This window comes from Mixophyes fleayi, chromosome 2 (assembly GCF_038048845.1).
Source record: "Mixophyes fleayi isolate aMixFle1 chromosome 2, aMixFle1.hap1, whole genome shotgun sequence".
NCBI lineage: Eukaryota > Metazoa > Chordata > Amphibia > Anura > Limnodynastidae > Mixophyes > Mixophyes fleayi.
Window position 1 is genome coordinate 139,841,161 of NC_134403.1, and position 23,334 is coordinate 139,864,494.

A 23,334-nucleotide genomic window follows, 5' to 3' on the forward strand; every position below is an offset into this window, starting at 1 on the left:
GCAGTAGCACGGAATTTGTTATTAGTGAATAAAAAATAATAAAAAAAAGGGCAAGCATGCATCCTCCTAAAGCCAAACCAACCCAGGAAGACAAAAAGCTTGGGTTCCCCCCGAAATCTCAAAAAAACAGTACGAGCGCTGCCAGGCTCTGGTACCAGCAAAATTGGAAGGGGGGGGGGGGGGGGATTTCTTTGCTCATATATATATATATATATATATATATATATATATATATATATATATATATATATATATATATATATATCTCCCTTGGTTATAAATAGAGCTGTATAATACTAGTAGTTGATGCCAGCACTGCCAGCCCAGACCTAGGTGAAACAATAAAGAGGGTAAAAGGGTGGTTTTAGAGTCTTTATTTCAATTAAAGCTTTTTTAAAATGATCTCTTTCGTTTATTTAAGTTTTTCTCTGGTGCACTTCAGGTCCCAGTCGGTCCTGACAGCTATGGGCTCGCTGACACTTGTATTACTATCATGTATTATGGTAATGTTATTACTATGTATTACTATTAGTACCCCATGCTGACCGGCCTATGGATGGTTGTCACTGACATAGGGAGACCTCATGCTGTGGGTTTCTATGTTACTGTGCCACCCAGCTGTGGCTTTTTCAGTGGGACCTCATTCTTTTTCTCCCCTGATCTTGCCAGTACCAGCCTGGGATAGATGCACCAGGGCTGATTTGGGTTTTGCTTTTTGGAGGTGGGTGGCACGCTTTCTAGAGAAAAATATTTATTTGTTGGGCTTATGCCCCGTAGCGTATGATTGGCTTAAAGCATATGATACTATTTTAACATAGAATATACTTTAAGCACATCTTACCAAAAGTACAGAAAGCCATTGGATGCAACTTACACTTTAAGTGTAAATTGCGTCCAACTCTACATAGTGCCATTATGTACAGTAATACTCCATATAATACAGTAATACTCCATTATGCACCTACCTGATAATGTACTTGTATGTCGGAATGCTCTTACACAGGAGTCTGCCAGTCCCAGAAGTAGTGAGATAATGGTGTTCAGCAGATATCCATCATATATGACACTGTACTGACACTGCTGAACCAGCACAGCTGTGAATTCACAGAAATTGGAGCGAAACTTTTTCCAGTATGTTCCTGATTTGATCAGTGGGTAATCTTCAGTGTCCTTTAATAAACAAAGTGCTGTTATGTTACCAGGTTGTGAAAGGATATGTAAGGTTATGGTAATTTCCTCCTGCCCCCTTATGTACACCACATGTCCACAGAACTGCAGCACTATTGGGAACATTTTAATTTTTTTGCAGACATTGCATGGTAAGTACTGGGCTTTACTGAATATTAAGTCAGTATTAGGAAACCAAGGATACGTCTAAATGGACATTTTTTTCCTGTGGTTTGAAAGCCTCTTGAGCGTAGGCAACTGGTAGCACTTAACAGATGTCAAAACCGTGAAAGAAAAATAAGTGGAAATACTTGCAAATACTTGGCTAAGTAGTAAAAAGCTTTTTAAAACAAAAAAAAACACTTTGGGACGAAGAGACTAAAAATGCTTAAAAAAAACAACACAAGTAAAAACCTAAGTTAGTCATACAGATGAGAAGCCCTGACGACTGTGGACATTTTCAAGAAATGGTTAATTAAAATTTTGTAATGTATAAACATTTGATGCACATTATAGAGTAATGTTTTTTGATCAAGAACAGTTCCCTCATAGCAATATATTAACACATGAAACACAAGGCTGTTGGTGGTGTTCACACATTACACAGTATATCAGCACCAATGCACAATTACCATGTATCTGAATGTAACCGATAAAAACAAAATCAATGCATGTAGCATGTGCTAAAGTTTGGGACCCATCCAAATAATTCATCAATATACTTTTTTTAAAGGTCTTAAAACTCGATTGTCTTATTAGGCCGTAAATTAAGACTCGTGAAGACAATTCCTGAGCTGATAAATACTCTGACCCTTCTAACCCCTCAGTAACTTGTGCTTACGCTCACCAACCATGGGCCCCATTAAGCAGCTAACTGAGGGCTAGAAGGGATGGCTTGCGGGGAGGTTTAGCGGACACCAAACTTTGAGCCACAGTACATAGTTGCTTACACAAAAATGATCTCCATAGAAGAATTGTCAGAAGGAAACCTTTCATATGGCCTCCTCACAAGAGTCTGAAATGTGCAAAACAATACAAAGATAAGCTTGTACTGTGGACTGGCGAAACAAAAATTCAACTACAAAAACATTTGCAGAAGAAACACGTAAAGCAAAACAAAAAGAAAAAAAGAGCACATTGCCAATCATTAAGCATAGTGATGGCTCTATCATGTTTTGTGGTAGTGTGGCAGCCACCTGGTGAAAGGAAGAATAGATCCAACGAAATATCAACAAATCTTACAATCTAATGTTCCAGAGTCAGTGAACAAAATGAAGCCGAAATAAAATTGGATACTACGATCCAAAACATACTTCTAAATCAACCACAAAGTACTTACTGGAACTAAAGGTTAAGGTTTTGGAATAAACTTCAGTTTCTCTTGAGAGATCTCAAACATGCAGTGCACATAAAAAGACCAACAAAAAATGTGCAAGGAAGTGAGAAATCAGCTCACACGGATGTGAGCTGAGAGAATGTTGGGCCAGCTCCTGTATAATGAATTAATTGCAAGTGCCACTTTCACTGATATTTTCAACCCATTAAATTCAGAAAATAAATAGTAATTGTACAATAAAATGTGCAAAATATACACACCCGACAAACTCACTAAAATGTTTCCCTCTAGTTCTCCAGTGTGTTGGCGGGGTTGTGGCCAGATGGGTTCCTTTTTTCATATTTGGTGGTCCTGTCCTAAAATATCCTCCTTTTGGGATCGAGTTAGGGCCCTCCTCTCCTTCCTCCTTCCATGCCCTGTCCGGAAAGACCCATGGTCTTTTCTTCTCTGTTACCCTCTGATTGAGGATGATAGAGAGTCTGCAAAATTAGCCTCCCATGTCCTGGCTGCTGCACGATGCCTAGTAGCCAAGTCTTGGAAACAAGTTGAACCCCCCACTATGGCGGCCCTGCGATCCTATATCTGGTTTATTGCCCGGATGGAACAGATTACATACCACCTGCATGATAAGAATGATAAATTCCACCAGATTTGGGCTCCTTGGCTTTACTTATAACCCCATAACTCTTGTACCAACCCCTTCCTCCTAAAAAGACTCCCTATGTTCATAGATGGCCTGACTCTTGATGCGGTTTCCCTTCCCAGAGAATCTGAGTAGTATCCACCTTTGAAACTTTTGTTGCCCCTCTCATATTTATTTGTTTCTCTTCCTAAAAAGGGAAGGGCAAGGAATTGTGTGGATAAAAGGAAGTATGCTCTCTTTTTCTTTCACTCTCGGTGGCGACCAGCCCCCTCCCACCCCCCCCCCCCCCACCCTCCCCACATTATATTGTTATAATATGTTATAGTTTCTTGAACATTCTGGATAACAATTGTATACTTATCTGTCTGTTTATTAATATCCTCTGGCTATTTTGTATATTAGCTATTCAAATATTTTCTGTTTCATTGACATATGCCCATGATAAGTATTGTTCTCTGTTTTTGTTTCTTGCCCTGCAAATGTACTAATTGTTGATTCTTATCTGTACATGACTGCTATTTTTCAAAATAAATAGTTAAAAAAAAAAAAAAAAATGTGCAAAATATGTAGTTTACGTCTGAACCCAGCAGAGGTTTGTGTCAAATTCTTGCAACATGACCACTATGATCTTGGTGAAGACCCGTGGGGCTGTAGCCAGACCAAAAGGAAGCACTTGAAATTGTCAGTGATCTGACTGAACCGCAAACTGGAGGAGGGACTGATGACCCTTCCAGATGGAAACATGCAGATAGGCATCCTTGATGTCGAAGGCCACCTTGAATTCTCCCTGTTCCATACTGTGAATTACCGACTGCAAAGACTCGATCTTGAACCTGGGCACTCTGACCTGGATGCCCAGGTCAGATTCAGAATTGGTCTGAAAGAATCGTCCGGATTTGGAACAAGAAAAAAGTTGGCATAAAACCCCAAACCTTTATGTGACTCCGGAATAACCACTCCGGAAGAAGTCAGGGAGCTGATAGCCTCTCGCAGGGCCAGACGCTTTGGGGGACAACTGGGAAGACCCGTGGAATAGACCTGCTTGGGTTGATAACAATCATATACTCCCAGTCCATCACTCCTCAAACCTAGGCATCGGTGGTAGAATGAAACAAGAGAAGACAGGCTCCCACCATGGCTGGCCGCAGAAGCACAGAATGCCCGTTACGCCGACTGCTTGTCTGCTGACTTAGCCACAGGTCAGTGAGCCACCAGGCTCGACGTCCATGCTGCAGTCCTCACCGAGGGGCAGATAATCCAACTCTGGAGGATTCCCCCGAGGAATACTGATCCTGAGACCGACCTGAAGATCAAAATGAACGGAACCTTGACATCTTAAGCTTAGGAGCATTAGTAGGAAGAAAAGTACTTTTTCCTCCTGTTGCCTGACTAATAATGATGTCAAGCTCAGGTCCAAACAAAACACCCCCAGAAAAAAAGGAGCCTTTCCAGAGCTTTTTTTTTTTTAGACACAACATGAGCCTGCCAGCAAACTCACTTTAGACGCAGGTGAGCCTAGAGTAGCAACGTCTCCAGACTAAGACCGCACCGATTGGGCAAGCTCAGAAACTCTATTGGACAGCGACTGAGCGCAGGCAGGTTACGTAGAGTCAGAACTAGAATCTCCTGCCGCACACAGCATGGGATCCCCCGACCGTCAGGCTGCGCACAACGCATCCGCGTCTGACCATTCTGATGACAACTTGGAGTTACAAATGGAATAAGTGCACTTCATCATAGAAATCACCCCAGCCTTAACTTTCAAGGGTCTCTCCCTATCGGACATGTTACGCCCAGATGGGACAAAACACAGCAATAACAGAGTGAAATCACAGTTAATAAAATAAGCAGCACATAATCAAACAAATAAAATGATCCTACTATACAGCCAAGGAGCCCCAACAGACTATTATTCTTAGAAAAAAAAAAAAAAATACCCCACAACCTGACCAGAAAAGGGACAATGAGAGGGGAGAAGCTGGAGCTTTAAAATGACTGCTTAATTTGGCGTCTTCACACGAGGAGTGAGAGACTACCAGGGAGGAAGTGCAGATAGAGGGAAAGAGCACCTTCCCCATGACCCAGCACTGGACTGCCAGCCGTCTAACAGGACAATCCCCTTCGCCAATCCAGTGCCTAGCAGGGGCTTACAGAAAAAACAGTAACCCTTACCTTATCCTGTCCCCTAAACAAACTAATGGATGCCACCAAGGGGACCCACTGTGACTTCTACCTCCCCCCCCTTCTCTCCAAGTACTGTGCTGAGAAGGGGTGCACTAACCTACTGCCATTCTCTGTGTGCACAGTGAAAACAGTGGCTGCTTGTACAGCCACTGCTTGGGAGGCTGGGCACAGAGGAATCCCACGGCACCACTAAAGCACCCCTGATCCCCTGCTCCAAGCAGTGCACCACCGTCCGTTTGGGGAGCTGCGGACAAGGCTGCAGTGAACTGCTGAAACGGTTCAAACCCCCCTCCTCTTCTCAGCAGGCACATCGGCAGTAATGACAGCTAGAGGTTTCCCATATAAAATAAAAAATACAGACTGCTAACAGCCCAACGTCCTAGAACAATAGCAACTTAAACTAAACTAGCCTAGCAAAAAGGGGAGGTATAGAGGGGAGGAGCCAAGGCTACCTAACAGCTTTCTTAAAGTGCCACACACCTATCTCACTACCACTATACACACACCTATTTCACTACCACTGTACTCCAATATCCCCGGAGTCCTCCAATATCCCCGGAGTCCTCCAATATCCCCGGAGTCCTCCAATATTCCCGGAGTCCTCCAATATCCCCGGAGTCCTCCAATATCCCCGGAGTCCTCCAATATCCCCGGAGTCCTCCAATATGATGTGGGAAGATCATGAAATTTGACCAGGATTCCTAAACCTTTGAATACAATTAAACACAGCACAATGATCCCTGAAACATATAATGTTCAAGACTGATATTTTCTTTTCTCTATATATTGCACATAACATAACATAGTATACAGGTCTTATGCATCTTACCATATTAACTGGCCAGGTAATGGTTAGAATCCAAGGATAAGCCATGAACTTTTTAAACTGCAAACCTGTTTCCTATAAAAATCAGAGACAGTGTCAGCTTTAAAATAAACACATCTAGGCAGTGCTTTATATAAAATTACATAGTCATACATAAAATAATCAATGTGAGCATATTACAAATACCATAATTAAAAAAATACATGTTAAAAGGCTTACCAATCCTTGCGCCTTTGTTTTCATTTTCAACAGCATGTTCAAAGCATGTTCACAAAGCTCCCCTGCAGCATAGTGTTTTATGTATTTAATCAGAGCTCCCACAGAACTCAATTACATTGTGCCAACTATGCTGGCAATGTTGAAATTGACATGTCAGAAAGTGTGCGTGTGAACACGTCCATTTACTTAACATCAGCACTGAAGTGCATTCTTCACGCTTTAAGAATGCACAGTGAACGTGTTATATTAACAACTGTATGTATGAGCCTTATAGTTAAGGAGTGTGTTGCCCTAAAATACTGTAATGGAATTTACCTTAAAATTATGATTCTGTGCCATATATATGTATGACTATCAAGTATTGCCTCATTTAGGGTTTAAGTTGCATAAATGGACATTTAGTACAAACATGAAAAAAACAACAAATTAAATACAATTAATAAACCTCAAGTAATTCATAATTGTCAGTTGTTCTTGACCTTCACGAACAATCCCGCTTTAAAGATTGTCCCTAAAAACATTTTAGGCTTTAATATTAATATTATTCCCGTTGTTCATTAGGTGTACTATTTTTGACTATAAAGTGTGTAATAGTGCTTTAGTCTGAACATGCCTAGTGGTAAGGTTAGGTTGAGCAAGTGTAAGTGTTTCCTATGTAGTTCAATTATATTATGACATTATTATTATTCTGATCACACCTAGTGGTCCAATCATGCCAGGTACGTGCAGTGTCCGTTGTCCGTTTAAATTGTAACAGGCTTGTATTATGATCATGCTCAATCAGGTCATGTTGAATATGTGTAGCATTCTATGACTGCATAAAGTGCTGCACAAATACACACAAACACTGGACCTTAGTTACAAAAAGCACTAGATGCACTTCAAATTACTTTAGTTTGGCATCAATGCAATACCCTGCATGCTTCAAGGTGTATGTCTACTTTACAGACTTTGGAAATGTCTCTGCAAACTAGAAGTGTACCTTGGTGTGCAGGAGACAGAAAATGTCTGAAGAGACAAACTTTGCAAAACTGCGAATGTTACATCAAAGTCCTGCCTCCTACTACTTTAGAACCACCACTTTCATTAAATTATTTTTTTTTCAAAATTCTTTTAAAATACCACTCAGGTAAGCCTTATATATAGCTTAAATTAATCTTGACAAATGTTTCAAATTATGAGTATAGGATGAGCCCCCATCTTTGCCAGCTCAGAGTTGGTGTAAAAATGAAATGTTTTTTGGGGAGTAAAAAAGTCTGTGTGCCCTTACACAAAAAAGGGAACACTCCTAAAAATGCACCAAAAGCAAGCACACAGTTCTATATGGGACGACGAGCAAGCAACTCTATATTTCAGTTTGTCATATGGTGCTGATTAGCTAACAAACATCGGAAGTGAATGGGTAGAGATAATTACCGCTAAAAGTGTCTGTTGTGAGTATTTGTCACAACTTCAGTGGTAACTGCAATCCACACGGGGCGGTTGTGGTTTTTTTTGGTTTTTTTTACATGTTTTAGTGTATAAATAACTATTTTATAAACACACAAGCTTATGGAGTGCAGTTAATCCCAGATGTATTTTGCTCTGTCCCGACAACCTACACCCAGGAAACCCGAGCACCTGCATTTATCAAAACCACATTCAGCTGATTTATGGCATAAGTTCACATCAGTCACCTTCACAGGTAATTACTATCTCTCTAATCACATTCACTATATATGTTTGCAGATAATTGGAATCATCTGTGATACCCTCTGTCTCTTGTTTGTTACCAGTGAATGTTTTGAAGTTGAGAGGTTTGTAGTCAATGAACTGAAGAACTGAACAGAGACAGGCTGTTTCCTCTATGCCCATCATTCAGCCTTTTTTGTGAGCATCCCAGCAATCTTGCTTTCATAATGAAGAGCCCTTTAGGTTTTTTTAAATTACTATTTAATATTTTGATCCTACTTTGGATTAGATTTGGAATATTCAACTAATTTAAAAGAGAGCTGAAAATGACTTTCCATATAGTGTGATTTTTAGCACATAGCCAGAAGTAGCAGGGACACAGCATTAATTATGGCGGATATCTACCTCATCAAACTCCTCAGTCAGTTTCTGCATAATGTCTCTGTTTTTTGGATTCTGAAACAGCTCTGCCGTTACCACCCCTGAGCAGAGAAAAACAAAAAAGCAAATCATCATCATTTATGCATATAGCGCCAGCAAATTTCCGTAGCGCTTTACAATTGGGTCAGTAAACATATGCAGGTCAAAATGTATATCTAACAATCTACTTTACATTGAAAATATTGAAGGGGGAAATAAATATGGAAGAATTGCAATGACTTTCGCCTGTTTATTTTCGTGATTTATTATTACTGTTGTTATGTGTTATTAGCAAAGCATACCTCCCAACTGTCCCGATTTTGGTGGGACATCCCGATTTGCGGGTTGCAAAAGGGGTGGGGAATAACCAAAACTAGGTTGTGCTTTAGCTAAATATGCATATTTGTTGATGGAGTTTGGGAAGAAAATGGGATGGGGCTTGTTTTGTCTCAATTTCGTGATTCTAAAAGTTGGAAGGTATGGCAAAGCACCAAGAAGTTGCTGTATAATATAGTTATATCATCAGCATAAAAAAATCGCAAACAATAAACAACACTAAAACATGCAGTAAAGTTCAGAAGTCCCTGTCCATGACAGCGTACAATCTTTTCATTGAATTATGCAAACAAGTTGTAATTCCCAGTACGTGCGCCCCTGGAATTGACAATTTCTTTATGTGTGTATTATATGTTGTTCAATGCACCTAGGAAAAATCTATATAAATAACAGGTACTCTCCTCTACTTCTACTTGACAAAATATGTAGGTGTAACATCAATATCAAATCCAATGTCTGCCCACTCATGTGGTTTTGTGGTGAGCAAATTGTAGGAAAATCTTACTCCTTCACACTAGGACTACTCACTTATCAACAATTACATTATGTGGGACTCTATGAATTCACTTATGGCTGTGAATATTTTCCCTTTACAAGAACAACCTATAGTAGAGGACATCAGTGTTTTTACCAGAAACAAATCAAACAAATGCCAATTTTACGCTTTTCAAGGAACCGGGAAAAACAAAGTGTCAAATTAGGGAAAAGGTTGGTTGGTTTATAGTTATATATATTATAAGGTTATATGTACACTTTAGTGATATTTAAAGTTCAGGTTACAGGAAATATTTCATGTTTAGTATCATTTTAATCCCCTGTTTATCTGCAGTTGTTCGATTCATTCGCCGAAGGGATCGCACATTGCATACTCTAGTTATTGATGTTAGGGAATAAATATTTAAAATTATACTGTCTGTGTTATGTAAATAGACTAGTTTGAACTGGATTCTGTGCGGGAAAATCTGAGTCATCATCTGGAGAGCAGACCCCCACCCTGGAATGTTGACCCCCACCTTTGGAGGAGGTTGTTTGAACTGGCCTATGACCTGCATTACACTGGACCCTCCTGAAGCCTGGACCTATAGAAGCAAGCCACATCATCTGGATTGTTTTCTCTGTATCACTGAGTGTATATATACAAGCTCCCTGGGACCAGCTAAGCAGTCATCACTGACCACAGTCTTCAGGACTGAAGGACTGTCTCGCTGGACCCAGCAGAGAACGCAGCGTATGTATGCATGTATTTGGTATCGGCTGTATTGTACTGTAGCTTTTTTAAGGAACTGCTAAACCTTTGCTTTTGTTAAATAAATTGTTTGTGCTTTGGAAACACAAGAAATCGCTTAGACAATGCTTATTGGAAAACGATAAAAATACTTTAATAAAACAAAGATCCAGTCATATGTGCCTTTTTTGTAACTCTAGTATAAGTGAACTACTTTTTACTTCCACAGAGGTAGATGTTAGGGGTGTTATAAAAAGTTTATTTACGAAGTTTTGATCTATATTTTCACCCCGGAAGTGTCTCTCCAGCCCCTCAGGAGTAAAATTGTTACATTTGAATCAGTCTCAGTCTTTATGGTTAATTTTGTAAAATCAACAACAGAGTATCTACGGGAAGGTTCCACAAAACCATGTTTGATGACAAGGGTTGATCTCACATGGGCTGATCGACAATCCCGTATCTGGGTATACAGCTCCCACTGAATATTAATCTATTATAAGGCATGAATGTCACAGGACAATCATTAGAATCAAGCATGAGGTGACATTTCATAGCTTTCTAATATCTGACAGAAAGATATATCTATCTATTTGGAACAAGTCCACTAGCTGTAATAAAATCATCTCTTTGTCCACTGCCTTGACAATATAAGGGAGAGGCAGAAGGAAACATTTTCTTTAATCTAGTTTGGACCAAAAAATCTTGTATAAATTGTATATGAATTTTCTTTGACTAGCGAGGAGATTATTCACCAATAATCCTCGTCTGGTAAGGGCTTAAATGCTTTTCCATTCAGAACCGTTTTTCAATAATGGTTCAGAGTTAAAAGTACTAAACAACACGGAAGTTATAACTTTCCTTATAGGGAAAAAGGAGCAGGTCGTTTGTATTTTGTTTGTATTTTGTAACTTCTGCATTACTAAAACTTGAATTACTGTGCTTTACTGTATTTTAACCTTATATTAAAACACTATAGGATAAAACTTACTGTACAGCAGTATGACAGTACACAATACTATATCTGGGTAATTTTTGTAGTGTGAGATGCAGGAGAAGCTAGAGCTAAATCTAGGAAATAGGTCCATTATAATACATTAGAAACGAAGGGGGCAAAAAAAAGAACACATTCTGGGAAAGTGTAAAATCAGTGAATGTAAATTGGGGATTTGACAGTAATTGCGTTCCTTTATGTAATTATTTGATTATAATTAATTAGGAAAACTATAATTACATGGAAGGTGGTTCATGCATGAAGCCTTAGATGCCATTTGTAAAAACAGACAATGGGCTTGATGTAGTTGGTTGCAAATTAGGCGTGATTTACTTCAATAATGCTGCACATATAAATAACCCATTTATGCCCATAGGCTGAGCCATTCGCATCTTAAGATTCATGCTGGTCTGCACCAGTAGCACATTATGCCAGGCACATGTTAGTCATTTACGCCGCACTTGCACTCTTGTTTTAATCCATTTCTTTTAAGAAATAAAATAAAACTTTGAAAAAAAACTCTCTAATAAAGCAGACACTCCCCGGCTCATGCATGAATTTTTTTTTTACTTAAACACATATAAAAAAGCCTAATATACGCCCGAGGGATGAAGAAAGCACCAATCAGCCTCAGTGGTGCAATCGCAAACAGCCAATCACAAGTGCATCGCTAGTGCTGGAGAAGTCATCACCATAATCAGCTTTTTGCACTTGCCTCTGTCCACCTGCAAATAATACAGCTTTCTCAATTGTACATGCATCTTTTTCCCCATCTGAACTGTTCACATTTGGGTGTATACACCCTTACTGTACACAGCCTATATTAGCATGCCCCATCCCACCCATAGTAAGGGACTAAATCACGCAAACATGCATTTAATATAGAGAGTTAAATATAATTTAAACACATCAGCGCTTTACAAAAATACAATTACCTTGGCATCCTGAACATTGGATATAGAAGTTAACAAGATCAAGCAGAGCTGCGTCCCTGTCACTTTGATAGGCTTCAATCCAGTCATCTACAACAGACTACAGGGGAACACCGCAAGATCATTATTCCAGACACCACTCACCTTGGTACAGTATAAACAGTACTGAAGCATTCCATAACATTTAAGCCATGCAGATTCTATAGACACTCCTATAAATACTTCATTTACTCAGTCCATTCAAACCGTAATTAAATATATGCAAAACACTTTATGACACAGAGATGATGTTTAAAAAATTAAAGCTTATATGATATAAAAGAGCTCTACATTTGCCTTCTAGCTGCATACTGCTGACTTAGGGTGATGTCATATAGCAGCGCTTACGCTCTGAGCTTTTCTATCTGGAAAAGAGCAGCATTCAGAAGGGCTGAATCACTACCTTAGTGACAGGTTGAAGTGAAGTGCAATACTCCCTTTCTGTTACATAATAGCGTTTCAGCTCAGAAAACGCTGCATGAAACATCGTCAAAGCTTAAAAGGTTTCTGTGTCACTCCAATCTGTCAACATGACAGCAATTGAGCTCTTATTAAGGGGTCTTATTAGGAGACCACCCTTTCTCATTTCAGCGAGATGTCACACCAACTGTCCATACAAGGGCCTAATTAAACATACAGATAAAATATACTACTTCTATATGAGCCTCCACATCTGTTAACTGTAGCCAAGATCCAGAACTGGAAAACATGGTTTATTTCAAGGCAGCCGCTTTGGCTCACAGTGCAGGCCGGCACAATACATTCAGCCCTATTAATTAAAGGTAAATAAGTAGCCATGAACCGCAACAGGTGCGGGTTTACATACAGCATACAGCTGTCTAATATCTGACTTCAGGTAACAGAAGGGGATTTACCCTCTTTTGCTACAAGAGAAAAAAGGGGAAATTGAGTACACACAAAATATAAAGAAGGTTGTGTAGGAAATATTTCCAAACACAACATCACGAGCCAGTTAAAAGGGAAAAAAATCATAATCAAGCAGAAACATAATAGTTTTATACCATGCAATTCTCCTACCATATTTGAACGTATACTTTAACTTGTCCTTTGGAGACATTGACACAAAGGGTCTAATTCAGAGTTGGACTTAAGTCAGTTTGCTTAGCACAAAATGCTTTATTTCGCACTGTGCATGCCCACAAAATGCAGAAATATTCAGGAGTTGGAATGTATATGACACTTACAACTGGCAAAATGTGACAGTGGTGGGGAGAGTCGTTCCATTGCAGACTAAGTACAGTAAGTAAGTGTTGAGGCAAAAGCACCCGATACAGACCAAGTCACAGGCCTACATTCTATTCCTATAATACTAAAATACGATGGTACTTTAATAACATAGAACACCACAGTGACTTTCAAATGAGGCTAATGTGGTGTTTGAAAATAAGGCTCTGCATTTGGGTGTAAATATTCTCTTTTTTACTTGGCCTAAGTCTACAATATATGCTACTAATTCAGAGTTGGCTATATCTTGAGATGAATATGAGCAAAAATATGCTCTTTTTGCTTTCAACCTTTTGGAGCGGAAAATACGCTTGATTTGCGTCTAACTCTCAAGCCTGTGACTGTGACTTATACACAGTAAATGGAGCTTACACTGGGATTCCAGCTAGAGTCACAAGTGAATTAGTTTACACAAATGTAGAGTGCAGCAAAAATATTTATTTAATCTAAAATGATATACCTGTATTGCTTTCTTTCCAATGCTGACAACCTCAAATAGTGTCACAGCTTCAGCCGTGTCTCCATTTGATATGTGACTGTCCCTGCTCCGCCTTGAGGAATTTCTTCTAGAGCGGTTCTCAGATTGTCTTCGACCCTTTTTCACCTTAAGCATAGAAAAGTAGCAGTCAAAAAAAAATAATTTTTAACTTAAAACCACATTAAACCCGCTAAAGAAAAGCAAAGAAATGAGCAAGTAAAGCAGAGTCTCCATCTTGTTTGAACAGTAAAAACAAAAATGACTGAAATCCCCCTCTACAACTTTAACAACTGCTGAGCCACACAACTGAGTGGGACTCTGCAGCTGCTGTGTTTGGATTCATATCTAGAACCATGAAGCGAAAGTCAGCTTCATTCTTATATATATGATCCAGGATGCTGACCTGCTCCTCTGAAGGAGTCTGTGGTTATCAGTTGTTATTCGTAAGCACGTACTATTTAATAGCATTATGTGTTTTAAGTAACTCTGTGGTGTGGTTACTTGGTTCTATTTTACTGCCCCATGACAACTGCCCCTGCTAGGCAGCAGAAGAGGAAGCTCTACTCTTCTAGTGTCCTGCCTCTTGTGTAGTAAATCCTGTTTTTCTCAGAAAGCTGTATTACATTGTATAATATTAAGGGGGAGATTCAATTTGCGCGAGGTGTCTCTCTGGAAAGTCTGTTGGGGACATCTCGCACCGATTTTTTTGTCTGGAATCTCCGCTCATTTTTCCTCATACCAAAAATGAGCAGAGATTACTACTGTAATTGCCAGCAATGTGTGCAGAGATCTTCATGTGCGAAACAACTGAATCCCCACTAAGAGAGAAAATGAAGTATGTGTTCAAAATAGTAAACCAAATAAAGTATAAGTTTGTGGCATTCTTCTCAATAAAGCATTAAGGTGGCCATACACAGGCCAGTCCTGTCATTTCACTTATTCTTCAATTTGACTACACACATGGGCTGCCAGATCAAATCAGATCTGTCCGTTCAGTCCTTGGGGCGATCACTTCCACCTTCATTGTGGCTTGTTAGTGCACTTGGAAGAACAGCACACACAGACATGTCCAGTGATGTTCTATCAATGTGGTTTAAGGGACACACATGCTGCAATATAGGGCCAAAAGGCCATTATCAACTGCCAAATTGCTTTATGTGTGGCCAGCTCAAATCCTCAGTCACAACAGCATTTTTTTAATGTACTTTTTCTGTTTTGTTTGTTCTTATTCATAAACAACATAAGCATTTATGAATTCCATTTAATTACATGATAAAGGGCACTTGTTTTTATTAATTGTTGTGTACTGTTCTTGGGTTGTATCTTTTAAAACATATGTCACAAAGTGAGAGATTTACCACAGGCATCTAAGAGACGAATTAGGTCCAATTAGGTCCAACTGACACTCTGCAGGTAAATGTGGCAGACAGGATTACACACACGTATAGCAGGGCACCTAGTATGAGGTATATAGGTGTAAGAAATGTGTGACAGAGTAGAACATGTGATTTAACTTACATGCTTTGAAAATGGTTTGAAAGTGTCTTTTCCACAGCTAACAGCAAAGCTGACAAGGTTAGTGTACACTAAAGAGCAATTACAGAACACCTGCAGAGAACTCCCTTTTAATGGCAAGATGGGAGTTTCACTTTTCAATCAAGCTAAGACTATAAGAGGAGTCTCAAGTATAAAAATTTGTATTATGCTGCTAAAAATTGCGACTGATGCCAAACAGTGGCCGGTGTCTAGTCAGTGTTAGGCTGTCTGGTGTCATCCTGATGAAGTGTATGCTGTTTCTTGTGATCGAACAGTAAAAGTACTGCTTATACAGCAAAAAGTTGTTTGTGTATGCATCACCTAAGGGTGTCCGTGTCACAAGTGGTGTTGCAAAGGACAGCTAAAGCACAGCTGTCCACTCAGCAAACCAGATGCAATGGTGGTGAGTGAAATGTATTAAATGCCACTATCACACACCAAGCTGTTATAAAGCAGTCAGATGTAGTGGGGAGATTTCTGCATTGCACAAAAAGTAAATATTCTGTATGTGGAGAGACAGAGAAAGGAGCGATATTACTGTGAACTGTTCAGTTCCTGGTTTTGTTTTGCAAAGAAAGCTTAAGTTTCAGAAATTGCTGGTTGTTGTAGTATCACACCTGGTTATTCACTGAGCTGTGAGTTGGGTGTGGTCCATAGAAAAAACAAAAAACCTTTGCTGTTTGGGCTGCTAAAGCACCTGTTTTTTGCTAATTGCCTGTGAAAAGTGCAGAATGAATGTAAAGATCAAGTTTGTTGTTTCAACACTGCAATAGAACAAAGAGTAATTGTTGCCAGTTCAAATTGTCTTTGCTTCAGCCAAGATGGTCAAGAGAAAGAATAAAATATGCCAAAAAAGAAAGCTTACATGCAGGCGTGTCTGAAATTCAGTCCCAGCAGGAAAATTTGGAAAACCTGCTCTGGAGTTTGCAAAGTGGAGAAGAAAATCTTATGCTCTCTGCACAAATCTGGTGTTGCCTGCATCCGATTAAGTATCCAGGGAAGCGTATGATTACTTGTAGAAAACTTTTAGAGAAGAAAACTGCTGTGTGGAAGTGTGGAATTTAAAGCAACAGTATTATGAAAAGATAAAAGCCCAAGAAGCTGTTTCTGAGTCTTTGAGAATTAAGTCGCATTTGTTGCAAGACTTATATGAGGAAAGAGTAAATGCAGTGGAGACTCTTAAAGAGATAACAGCAGATAAAGAGAAAGAAATTGCTGTTTGAAACAAATGTCATGGTTAAGGCAGGAGGTGTTGAACTTGTGGAGTGCAAGTTACAGAGGCCTTGCAAGGCTGTAGAGCATGAAGAGCTTGAAAGATTGCTACATGAGGAAAAGACACTTTCTTCTAGATACGCTGAGGAACATGACCAAGCAGTGGCCTTGGCATCCTCTCAGAAGTACTTGGAGAACCCCAAGGATGAGAGCACCAATTGTGTAAGCCTGGAGTCCAAGGCCTCAAAGAGAACACTGCTGCTAGTCGAGGTCCAGTTGTAAAGGTGTCTAACTGGAGGTTTTTCAAGTGCAGAGAGCTTGGACACTTTAAAACCAAGGGCACAAGACCCCAAAACCCAATTGACTGTTCACTTGCCCAAGCTGGGCCTCAGTTTCTAAGTTTCTGTTTAGGGAGTTTCACAACCAGTGGTTCACCCTCATTAAAGTGACTGTATGGGAGAACAACAAGATTGTTCAGGCAGTCACGGACTCTGGGAGTGACCATACGCTGGTTTCCAGCTGTGTCCTGGCTGGAGCCAAAGATTTGCGGTTGACCGGAGATAAGTGTGCTGCACACATAGGGTAACCAAGAGATTAAAAAATTACTTTTTTGGCCATTAGACTTAAAGGCCAAAGCGTGAAGGAAGTGGCTGCCATAGCACCTAAGCTGCCGTATCCAATTATCCTAGGGCGAGAATTCTCATTTGTTAAAGAAGTCCTGTGTGAGCAAGTCCAGCCAGGCATATAGGCAACTGAATCAACTGTCAGAAGCCTGGTCTTAAAGGACTGCCCAAGAAGTCATACTGTCTGGACCTTAATCTTTGGGAACTGCCAACCCAGAATGCTAACCTGGGGGTCAGGGCAGAACTGCCACAGAAGTATCACTGTTTACAAAAGCCTGAACAATTGAAATCAGAATTGGAATTAGAGAGGTCATTAGTTTGATCAAACTTCAGTCGAATAGAATGAAACATAGCGGGGATTTTGCACAAAAATGCAAATGCATTGTCATGGAAATCTGCGTTCCTCATGAAGTCTGCGCCATGCTACTTGGTGATGCCAAGGGGAGGGATAGGTGACAAATTGAGTTTTTTTCCACAGGTATCTATGAGAGGAATTAAGTGTCCAACAGACGCTCTGCTGTTAAAGGCTGCAGACAGGGTTACACGCCTAAGGTTGCTTGCAGTGAAGAGCAATTGCAGAACACCTGCAGAGAACTCCCTTTTAAAGGCAAGATGGTAGTGTCACCTGTCCATCAAGCTAAGGCTGTGGGAGGAGTCTCAAGCATAAAAATTTGTATTGTGCTACTTTGTTTTGCGACCAATGACAAACAGTGTCCGGTGTTTAGACAGGAGGATTATGTCTAGCCAGTGTTCTCTTAACTGGTTAAATACTCCAGACGCACACAAAACCAAGGCATTTTGCTGTGCACATTAAGTAATTAAATTACCTCCTCACTATGGAAAAGGTCTTATTGTGTTAATTCCCATCAGTTTATCAGTTTTGTGTGTGAGAAAGTTTCAAGAGCCAGTCAGAACTAGGTATTAGAAATAATGTATGCAAGACAAATTGTTTACATATGCTGATACAAAACGAAAAGAAAAAAAATATGTATATTTGTAAACTGTAAATGTATCTATTTTAAACTGTTCAACATCTAGTTTTGTCTATTTAATTTGTTTGTATAAACTGGTATTTCAAAATAAAAAAAAAAAAGTTTAAAACAAAAAATAACTTGCAAACATCTACCTAACAAATTTACAGACCATTTCAATGAGGTAATAAATAGTCATAGTATACAGGAATTACATTAATTTACATTAATAGATGTTTAGGAAAATTCTACTTTTGACAAACTATGGGGGTGATATAAAGTTGGGAATCAAAGAAGCCCTTTTGCGTAGCAAATGTGGGTCTGCACACTTGTATTTGCACGTCTGTACTTTAAGTATGAGGCATCTTATAAGTCTCTTAACCTTAAATATAGCACATAGATGTGATGTTGCGAGTTTCAAGGAGCAGACGCTTTGTAAGCAACATTTTAACCATAAAATGAAAACCACATTACTGACACAGGTGAAAGAGCAAAGATAAAGTGCGTCCAGATACCTTTACTGAACTGCAATTGCACGCAAACGCCCTTGATCACTTTCCTGAAATGCTAGTGTAAGAATCATGTAGCTGAAAATACTGGCACAAGTGGTATTCATGCACAGTGAGACAAATTATACGTGAAAGGCATAATTACAAAGCACAAATTTACTTGTTTCCAACTGTATATGGTATAAAAATTTCATTCATATATATTTGTCAAAAGTGGATTTTTCCTTTAATGAGCTACAGCCATATATGTACTTTAACAACAACCTACCGGAGTCAATGATTTCTCCAAAACTCCATTCTCTTTGGTTATGCTAGTAATGGAATTTGTGTTGGTATTCTCCCTGTAATTATGCAAAAGGATCTTAGTTTATAATTCTCTCATAACACACATAATCTAAGCGTTTAAATCAGAATACAAAGTTTAAATAAGTAATGTTTAAAGCCTTAAAAGAAATAAGCATATTTTAAATTGTTGTGCCATAGTGTCATTTGGATACAAAAAACAATTATAATAAAATTGAAAATTCCAAGGACATAAACACTGTGAAAGTTTCTAAGATTGCAAGTAGATAGTTGAGGAGATCTGTATAAAACCCCAAACCAAAGAGAAATAGCAATGTGTTCAGTGTTCCAAGTCCCATAGCCATTCTAAATGTGGAGACCAAATATCTTAATCAATAAAACAGCAGACGTTATCACTAAACACAGAGATATCATAGAAGCACAATACTGACCCTATCTAAGGTAAGAAATATATCACCGTAGAGTTATATAGATATATATTAAAAAAAAATGTAATACTGATAAACACCATTAATTAAAAGTCAATGTCACATGATAAATAAAAATATATAAAACAACTTAAAAAACGATGACCCGGACATGTTAAACTAATAAATATCTTGTATATAAAAGTCTCCTATAGTGCACATATAGGGACAAATATATAAATTATGACCTCCAAAAAGCAGTACTTTATGCCTTGATCCTGGATTGTTGTTTATAGAAAATCAAGGGACCATTCCACACTTTCCAAAATACGATCATGCTGGATATAATCCATATAGCAATGTCACAGTTCGGTGTGGATGATAATAATGTTAACTAACACGACCAGCCATATAATGTTACAGTCCATATATCATTTAGGAGGTGTAGTTCTTACATGGAACACCCGACTCATGGAGCCCTGCTAGCGGTTTATGACTCCGCCTGCTAGAACTGCATAACGAGTCTGTCTTCCCAAGTAAATATTTCTTGCTCACAGCAGTGATCTTACCCCACTCAGGACTTTATGAAAAATAAATTGGAATATAAAAGGTGGAACGCAGATAGTTTTTATACCAATAAACTGACGTGTTTCTCAACTAATAATCTGTGGCTTCTTCAGAGAAACCACAGAATATTAGTGGAGAAACGCGTCAGTTTATTATTATTTATTGTGATCAAAAGACTTGAATTGGATTGTGCCTACTGGATGCAGTTACAGAACGAGAGACCATAACGTAGATAATGTAGATTAAAGCAAGTAGACATTAACAATGTGGAGGGTCAAAAACATTCATTTTGTTTAATAAGCTAGCAGTAAAAACAAAAAAATATTTCATTCAAATAATATCAGGTTCGAAGGTGTCCTATAGGGTTGATTCCAAACAGGGCATGAGCTGTGTGAAGTTTGAATGCTCACCCCATGTCCGTGTGGGCTTCCAGTTTCCTCTTATATTGGTAGGTTATTAGTCTTTGGAAGGAATCGATTTTAGTGTGTGTGTGGAAGAGAATTTAGACTGTAAACTCTAGCTGGACAGGGCTGGTGTGAATAATTTAGAAACAATCTCTGTAAAGAGCTGGATAATATATTGGTGCTACATGTAAGGGTTAATGACAGCATATTCAGAATACATGGAAGTTATTCTTAAGATCCTCAATGCCACCTTAATAGGTCAGTGGGACCCTGTACCACCTTGTAAAACACTAGTGAAGACTTTATCCCAAAAGACAAGTGTATCAAAATTTCTCTGGAGCACAGTATAAGACATTGTTTATGTTTCCACTGGCAAAGCCAATTTTGTGTAAGGTTTCTTACAGATTTCCAGTTTGGGAGGCAAAATCATGGCTATGAATGCCCCCTAAAAAAAAATTAAAGTTTGGGTTACCAGTTCAGCCATGTAAACCATATGCATATAAATATACATGCTACATGGCTTCATTTTCATTAGTGTACATGTACAATAAAAATGTAGGCATGGAGCATAGTGTAGCCATGAAACATATCTTCTAGCCATCATTACACGTTTGATCTAATAACCTTATTTAAAGTGGGCAGTCTTTTTAAAGGCCAATTTGTTTGAAAAGATGGTTCACACACAGAATGTTTACAGTATATTCACGTTAATATATGTTGACATTTTTTGTTTTCAGAATGAATTTATTTTGGTCAGAGACTTTACATTTGCTGTTTTATTGTTGTATTTAACTTCCATTCCAACATTAATTTTAATTTGTTTTTGTTTCTTTTAAGCAGGCCATAGCATAAAGTAATGATACACCTGCCACGGTCTGGTTTCTTACTTAAGAAAGAAGTCTGCCGCTGAATTAGACACAGCTCTCATATCTTCTGCATTGGGCCAAGAGTGTAGAACAAAATCGTGATTGTCTTGCTCTTCAACAGTAGTCTTGCAAAAGCCTGTGTAATTGTAAAGAAAATTTGTAATAACGTTTCCTTCCATACATGCAACAGTACTGAGAAGGCCACAATATGTATAAATGTACTATAGAGTATGTATTGGCTGGAGTTCCATCTAGGTCCTACTCCACACTATACTGTAATAATTAGTTCATGCGTCAGTCACTTTTACCCAAATCAAACTACCTAGACCAAACCTAAAATAAACTATAGGGAGACAGTGAGATTGATTTTGCAAGCCTCAGCAAAAGTGAAGGAAGCACAAAGTCAGATGTTGCACCTCATTTTTGTCAATCAATAATAAATTGTTATATTTGCTGATCAATAAATAAATGTTTTACATTAAGTTAGTGCACACTGTGTTTAATGTAAAAAAAAGAATGAGGTGCATCCTTTCTGATTCTGAAAAGTATGTCTAGTACAGTGGATTTCCTAGTAAATCAGCCAACACCCAAAACCCCAAGTACTTTACTGTGTAAATACTGAGAGTAGGTTGTGCCTGTAATTCCAGCTGTGCAGTACAGTGACATTATTAGCTGCACAGCTACAAACTTTTTATTGTACTTTAACCCGAAAACATGACACATTAACTAAATATAATGTGAATAAAGATACGTAGTAAATAATTATCATGCTTATAAACAATCATCTATTACTATAAACAGGTTATTGTGCCACATAATGCAAAGCTTTTGGATTTCAGTGATCCATTCGGTGAACTAGAGAGGTAACTCTGCTGCACTTGTTAGCAGCCGCCAACATGGCGGCCATTGAGCTGGGATATATGTGGTACAAGTAGGGGTTAAGTTACTGCATCACCCCTGACAAAACTTGGTTAGATGCCAACCTGGGCCTGTGCTCTTCTCCCAGCAGGATGATTTGGATCCCCGGTGCAGCCATGCACTGCGGAGGTACAGATGTGTGTTTACCAGGGCGCCCTAAACTCCTCCTTATTGTTTACCTGTAGTGAGGAGGTGACAGTCCGAGCAGCAGCAGACACACCTCCCCGTACACGGCCTCTCCGGGGCCTTATTGTTTGGGGCTGTGATTAGTGCTCTGCCCGCCCCTCATTCTTCCTGCTTCCTCCTTCGTGCTGGACCAGCAATCAGCAGAGCAGCCAATCCTCTACCTTATACATACATTACTGCTGTCTTTACCACAGTCTCTTTCTCTATGCAGGATGGGGGAAAGGCTGTGTTTATTGTTATAAAATAAGCAACAATAGAAAACATGTTCATATTATAAGGTTGCTTTTTCTTGCTGACTACACACAGTGTACTTTTCAATCATGATCCATTTTACCCTGGATATGACTTTGTTTCTCCCATTCCCACTCTTATATTTTATATGTCTTAAAAGAAAAACGTATTACAATGGTGTTTGGTAACTAGTAGCATTGCAATCAATACAGTTGCCTGCTGATTTGTACTATAGAGGCATTAGGGTTGCCATATTGGCAGTAAAAATAGGACTATGCACTGCTTATATTATCAGCTCATAAACATAACAAAGAGGAAAGACAGTATCTTTTTTCCAGAAAAGGTGCTAACCAAAGTAGGCATACACCATCCATGTGTATTTAGAGTTATACACCATCCATGTGTATTTAGAGTTGACACCTTTTGATAAAGTTAAAAGCTGTATTTGTAAATTTGCAGAGAGCAGAACTTTTTTTTGTTATCACATTCTATGTCTCTGGAACTGGGAATTTTAGTAAGAATATAGCAGCTTGCTACCTGTGTATGGAAACAGCTTAGAGGAATAATAAAATAGACAGCAAGTTACCTTACTAAAGTATGCAGTATAGTCTTTGTGCCAGTGTAAAGTATAGCTTCCACAGAGAACTGCTGCCAGCGGTTGGAATCCCAGGTCCTCCTTCACTCTAGCAGTCTTTTTGATCTGACCAAGCTTGAACATAATTTTTCTGGTGAGAATTTCTACCCACTGCCATGTCTATAGTTCTGAAAAGGAAAATTAGAGAATGTTTGAAATATATATTCTCTTTAAGTTTTGACATGGCACAGGGTAATTGAAGGGCATATAGCATAGCAGAAATGACACAACAATGCGATATGCAGCAAAGTTTTA

General features: G+C 38.9%; 1 protein-coding gene across 3 annotated transcripts in view; it reads right to left on the minus strand.

Moving 5' to 3' along the window:
* LOC142141515 (cohesin subunit SA-2-like) overlaps window positions 1–22,322 on the minus strand; it is a 101,648-nt gene extending 79,326 nt beyond the window's left edge. For 2 of the 3 annotated variants that reach the window (XM_075200065.1, XM_075200067.1), the window contains exons 1-8: window positions 22,094–22,201; window positions 21,132–21,246; window positions 18,832–18,904; window positions 13,695–13,838; window positions 11,954–12,050; window positions 8,452–8,528; window positions 6,160–6,231; window positions 966–1,170 (exon numbers count right to left, since the gene is read on the minus strand). In XM_075200065.1, coding sequence (XP_075056166.1) covers window positions 966–1,170; window positions 6,160–6,231; window positions 8,452–8,528; window positions 11,954–12,050; window positions 13,695–13,838; window positions 18,832–18,904; window positions 21,132–21,172 — 709 coding nt within the window. In that variant the 5' untranslated portion in view covers window positions 21,173–21,246; window positions 22,094–22,201. The other variant, XM_075200066.1, reaches the window with a different exon arrangement.
* Window positions 22,323–23,334: the final 1,012 nt, after the last annotated feature.